The 6188-nt window shown below is 44.6% G+C and overlaps 1 protein-coding gene across 1 annotated transcript; it reads right to left on the bottom strand.

The window, feature by feature from the left end:
• Nucleotides 1-3639: 3639 nt before the first annotated feature.
• Nucleotides 3640-5914, bottom strand: LOC132206452 (ferritin, heavy subunit-like). Its single transcript, XM_059640630.1, has 4 exons — nucleotides 5813-5914; nucleotides 4700-4846; nucleotides 4001-4126; nucleotides 3640-3786 (listed from the first exon to the last, which is right to left on the bottom strand). The coding sequence occupies exons 1-4, from the start codon at nucleotides 5912-5914 to the stop codon at nucleotides 3640-3642; spliced, it is 522 nt and encodes a 173-aa protein (XP_059496613.1).
• Nucleotides 5915-6188: the final 274 nt, after the last annotated feature.

Here is a 6188-nt window from a genome sequence, read left to right as displayed (position 1 = left end):
TGCTTCAAGGAGATTTATCCCAATTTCCTTCATCTTTCCTTGTATCTAAAATCCCTCATTCCTGGTGTCATTCTCGTAAATGCCCTTTGAACTCTGTCGAGGGCTTTAATGACCTTCCTTAAATACCATGCCCAGAACTGAACACAGTACTGCAAATGTGGTCTAACCCATGATTTGTGGAGGTGTAACATCTATTCCTCGCTTTTATACTCTCCGCATCTATTTGAAAACACACATTTCACAAAAGCCTTCTTCATAGCAGGTTAGTCCCGCTCGGCCACTTTCAGATAATCACATACTTGAAACCCAAAGTCCCTCTGCTCCCGTACTCACCTCAGATTTGTAACATCGAGCCTGTTTTGTCTTTCTATGTTTCTCAACCAAAATGCATTAATCTTTTATGTTATAGAACATAGAACATTACAGCACAGTACAGGCCCTTCGGCCCTGACGTTGTGCCGACCTGTCATACCGATCTGAAGCTCATCTAACCAACACTATTCCACGTACGTCCATATGCTTGTCCAATGACGACTTAAATGTACTTAAAGTTGGTGAATCTACGACCGTTGTAGGCAAAGCGTTCCATACCCTTACTATTCTCTGAGTAAAGCAACTACCTCTGACATCTGTCCTATATCTTTCACCCCTCAATTTAAAGCTATGCCCCCTCGTGCTCGCCGTTTCCGTCCTAGGGAAAAGGCTCTCCCTATCCAACCTGTCTAACCCTTTGATTATCTTATATGTCTCAATTAAGTCACCTCTCAACCTTCTTCTCTCTAACGAGAACAGCCTCAAGTCCCTCAGCCTTTCCTCGTAAGACTTTCCCTCCATACCAGGCAACATCCTAGTAAACCTCCTCTGCACCCTTTCCAAAACTTCCACATCCTTCTTATAACGCGGTGACCAGAATTGTACGCAATGCTCCAAGTGCGGCCGCACCAGAGTTTTGTACAGCTGCAGCATAACCTCTTGGTTCCGGAACATGATCCCTGGATTCATAAAAGCTAAAACACTGTATGCCTTCTTAACAACCCTGTCAACCTGGGTGGCAACTTTCAAGGATCTGTGTACATGGTCACCGAGATCTCTCTGCTCATCTACACTACCAAGAATCTTACAGTACTTTGCCTTCCGGTTCCTCCTACCAAAGTACAACACCTCACACTTGTCCGCATTAACCTCCGTTTGCCACCTCTCAGCCCAGCTCTGCAACTTATCTACGTCTCTCTGTAACCTACAACATTCTTCGTCACTATCCACATCTCCACCGACCTTCGTGTCGTCTGCAAATTTACTAACCCATCCTTCTACGTTTATAAAAATGACAAACAGCAGTGGACCCAGCACCGACCCTTGCGGTACACCGCGAGTAACCGGTCTCTAGGATGAACATTTCCCATCAACCACCACGCTGTCTTCTTTCAGCAAGCCAATTTCTGATCCAAACTGCTATATCTCCCACAATCCCATTCCTCCGTATTTTGTACAATAGCCTAATCGAAAGCCTTGCCGAAATCCATATACACCACATCAACCGGTTTTCTCTCATCTACCTGTTTGGTCATATGTTGCAATGGGAAAGTGATTGGCAACATCAATATCTTACCGAATAAATATCTAACTGCTCATTCACATATTATCCTTTCCAAAAAGCAGCTGTTTTTTGCTTTATCATGGATGATTTACTTCTACTACTAGGAATGTAATCATATTCCCCACTCTCGGTCCTGGAATGGAATTGAAAAGAAGCAGGATCTCTCTATCTACCCTATCAAATCCATGAATCCACTTGTAAATTTCAAGCACAGACATCCCTTCCACTTCTACACCGAGAGACTTGGGAAAACTATTATCATCGTAGCCAATTAACTTTCTGCCCAGGTTCATTCCAGAAATTCTGTGCATAAGCATCTTTGGATTGAACCTACTGGAACAGTGCACTCCAGATGGGGTTGAACTAGGACTTGACAATTTCACAAAAGAAGGCCCATCCCGAGGTATTGGACCCGGTCTGAGATCAGGCTCACCATGAGAGAATGTGGTGGCTTTCCTTCTTGAATTGCTGTTGCCTATTTGCTGTCGTCAGATCCATAATGTTCTGAGTGAGGGAATTCCAGGATTCTGATCCACCGACCCTGGAGCATGGCGGGTCACGTTTCCAACTCAGGATGGCATGTCGCTTGGTGGAGTAGTTAGAGGGGGTGGTGTTCCCCTGTATGAGATGCTTTTCTCCCATGGCACGTAATTAGGGCTATGGAAAGTATTGTCTCAGGAGCGATGGTGGATTTCTGCAGCTTTTGGGAGGCAGTACACAGTGTACTCTGTGTGTGTCAGTGGTGCAAAGAATGAATCTCGTGGCTGGTGGGAGCGGGAGGCCATCACATTTCTGGAGTGGTGGACTGATCTAATTCTGTGCAACAACTCTCTGGAGTTCTAGAATTAAGAAACTGATGAGTAGCATTAAATTCAGTGTCAAAAATGCATCCTTACTTAGTCTGGCCTGCATATGACACTGCAACCACAGCAAAGCGTGACACTCTGACCTGGCTTTGGCGGGGGCAATCGGAAATGGATAAATGGTGTCAGCTCAGAGACATCCTCATCCTTTTTATAAAGGAATCTGTCACCCCTGAGCATCAGTAATTAGGCAGCCAGAGTGCTCTGCAGGTGTAGGTACATTCCAGTCAGTCAATCTACATCAGGAGAGCTTATTTCCTTGCTAAGAATAGGAACTGCTGCTTTCTGCCAGTGGCATTTGGGTTCGAGCTTTATTTTCTCCTGGTGTCATGAGCATTTGGCGTCCTTAGACTGCAGAGAAGTGATAGAAGTTCTACCACAGGGGCTCGAAGGTGGGGACTGCTTCATTACCTAATCAGGATCATTGTCTAGAAGCAGAGAGACTGATACACAAGAAAACAAACTTTGCCATTCTCCTACAAACAGCCACTGCCCTCACTCCTTCCACCACCGCAGCAAGAGAGAGAAACCAATTTCCCACATCTGGACACAATTGCTTATCTAAATGCTAAAGATCAGTGCATCTGAAATGCTGGATGTTCTGCTATATATATTCCTGTTCCAAAAAGAGTGAATGTATGCTCAAATCATTAGATTTGAAGTGCGACAACAAAATTGCTGGAAAGCTTGGGTCCTGGGACTGAACAGTTTTCTCTCCACAGATGCTCCCCAAACTTGCTATTTCCTGCCCCTGCTTATTTACAAAAGAGACCTAAACATTTGCAAGGGCAGTGTCTAACATTGAGACAGGGGGCTGGTTTCACTGAAGATATTGACCAGAAGCTGGTTTGGAATAAAGAAGTCAATACAACACTGCTTACTAGCCAAAAAAACCCAAACTGAACACTTGTGGAATTTCCACTACAAGGATTGCCCACCTAATTCCTACAAACAAGAGAAAAGGAGCAAGCCAGTGGGGCAGGCATTGAATCAAAGGTTAATCAGAACAGAAAAACACTTCATGATCAGGTGTCAAACAGCAATACCAAGAGCCAGAAGCAGCTGTGAAATTATGCAAAGTACTCAGTTGCATGGTGAACACTATTTTAATTTGCTCAGAGCACAACCAAGTTACTAGCATTATGTCACCATGTACAACATACACATTATTGACCCCATTCAGCCGAGTGTGAGCCTGTCAAACAGGTACTCTCCCATGCCATTGTCAGGGGCTCCCAGTCTCTTCAGGTTGGTGATGTGATCTCCCAGCTTCTTGATCATCTTCACTTGCTCATCCAAGTATTGCCTCTCCAGGAAGTCACACAGCTGGAAGAGAAAATTAATCCAGAGGATCAAAAGTGTCTGAAAGTGACCCCCATGACAGATGTGACCATCACAACCAGGTGGAGGTCCACTGAGGTGATGCATTTGTAAGTTTGTTTTAACAGCCTGCAGGAGGCTGGGAGAAGGTAATTGGATTTTTACCCAGAGAGTGCACAAACACACCACTTTCTTCCAAGAAGAAAGTTTACAAACTCACATGAGGGTCAGTGTGGCCAGAGGCGAGTTTGTGCAGATCCAGCAGACTCTGGTTCACATCCTTCTCCATCTGCAGAGCTCTCTGCATTGCCTCCAGACCACTGCCCCACTCATCCTGCTCTGGCTTCTGGAGGGAGGGAAGCAGGAACAGAAAGCACAGTTCAGCAGGCAGTTGTATCATTAGTCTACATCTGATCAGTTAGTTATCCCTCATCATTGTAGGGGAGGTACTGCAAACCAACTTTAATTTGAAGACAACAACTAGATTTTGTACTGAGGGAATAACAAATTTTCTAGACACATTCTACTGTTAATGTAGATTCTCAGAATTCACATGTAGAGAATAGGTACCAATGGAAGTAGTTCCTGGCTTCACTATTGTGGTGTTAGAAACATCTTCCAGATTCAGAAAGGCTGGACACTGCTACTTTCCACAGTGCAACAATTTCCTGTCTTAGCTTTTGTTACCTCATTCTGTCTGAAGGAGAGTCATTCACATTGATATCTACTCACTATTCTGGTTCCTCTCAATTGCCCTCATAAGTGCAGAGTATTTCCTTTCAACCTAAAGGAATCCTATTTTGGTGAACACCCTCCCCTTCACACAGTATTTGTTCAAGGCTAAAGCTAAATAGATGGAGATACCAGTCGATTGTAGCTGCTCACAAAAAGCTGCAAACAGAAGGCTTCAGAATCTAACCTTGATGTCCTGCAGGATGACTCGACCTCCACGTTTATTCTGGAATGCCATCAGTTTCTCAGCGTGTTCCCGTTCCTCATGGGACTGCTCCTTGAAGAACTCAGCAAAGCGATGCAGGGCAACATCATCCCGGTCAAAGTAAGAGAACTGTGGGAAGAGAGAGGCTAAAAGGAAACTGTCTGAAATTCATGAATGACACTCCTCACTCAGGAACTAACCTGGGCACCATCTGGATTCCACATTTAAGTGGTTAAAAAAACAGACAAAGCAGGAAGTCACCTTCCATGGATGATGAAGGGGAGAGCTGTCTAGAGCCATTAGACATCCCTGCTCTGCAGGTTAGAAACACTATTGTTCAGGAGGTGGAGACCAGTTCGGCCCCTGTCCAACTGAATGAAGGGACATGTGTTCATTAACACAACCAGAAAGCTCAGTCAGCAGTCTCATTATCACTATCACCCACCTGAATAACCGCAGTGTCCTACCACCCACTCCACAGAATTTTAACTGCTTTGTTAGAGAGAAAGAAAAAAAAACACATACATAGTCTGAAAATGTGCCCCTTTCCTCACATTGCATAGCTCAAAGCCACTTCTGAGAAAGGGTCAATGGACCCAGAGCTTGGATTTCTTCCAGCTCTGTAGAGCTTTTCTAGCTATTTTTGTTAGTGTTTAATGTCTAGCAGCAGCTGTTCTTTTAGTTCAGGGAACTTGACATCTTGAGCACAAGACAGTCCGGTGAATAGGGCAAGGTTTTAAAAAAGGAGTATATTTGTGTCAGGAAAAGCTTTTGTTGAGAAAAGGAATACAACCAAAGTTTTACAAAAATTAATTATTGACCAAGACCAGATCATCCCTCCAGAGTTAAATGAAAAAATCACCAAGGGTTACATTGTCCAGAGACAGCAAGCTGGGCATCCACATCCAGGAGCCAGTTGGACATGAAGACAGTGGTCAAGTTTTGAACAGAGAGTCAGTGTTAAGACCTGCACTAGATTGCAACAGGGGAAGGGCCACAGAAAATAATACATGTTACAGCTAATTCATTAACCCAGCGTAAAAACCAAACAGGTCAACACTATCATAGCACAGGCTTCAATTCCACAAAGCTCACCATGGAGAGGTAAACATAGGAGGAATAGAGCTCCAGGTTGATCTGCTTGTTAACAGCATCCTCACAGTCCTTGTGGTAGTTCTGACACACTTGGGAAACCATCTTCACTATTCCTGCTCACAAGCACCAAGAAAACTCTAGAACTAAGTCTCTCTCTCCCACAGGCTCTTGTATTTATAGTCCTGGGACCATCCTGCAGTCACACAGAGAGAGGCAGAACTGATGATGACTGACAGTTGCTGCCGGCCAATCAGGAACCACCCCTGCATACAGGCACCAATGAGAGAGAGGGGGAGGGTGTGTTAAGCAGAGCTGATCAGAGGTGGAGATGAGAGCCAGGTCTGGATGGTTATTCTGTGATTGGAACAGCAGGAGG

This window comes from Stegostoma tigrinum, chromosome 38, assembly GCF_030684315.1.
Source record: "Stegostoma tigrinum isolate sSteTig4 chromosome 38, sSteTig4.hap1, whole genome shotgun sequence".
NCBI lineage: Eukaryota > Metazoa > Chordata > Chondrichthyes > Orectolobiformes > Stegostomatidae > Stegostoma > Stegostoma tigrinum.
This window is presented reverse-complemented; position numbering and strand designations above follow the sequence as displayed.

Coding starts and splice junctions, on each gene's coding strand:
- LOC132206452 (XM_059640630.1), bottom strand. CDS start 5,914: ATGGTTTCCCAAGTGTGTCAGAACTACCACAAGGACTGTGAGGATGCT. Junction 4,127..4,699: donor TCATCCTGCAGGACATCAAG/GTTAGATTCTGA, acceptor CCCTCCCTCCAG/AAGCCAGAGCAGGATGAGTG. Junction 3,787..4,000: donor CTGGCCACACTGACCCTCAT/GTGAGTTTGTAA, acceptor TTTCTCTTCCAG/CTGTGTGACTTCCTGGAGAG.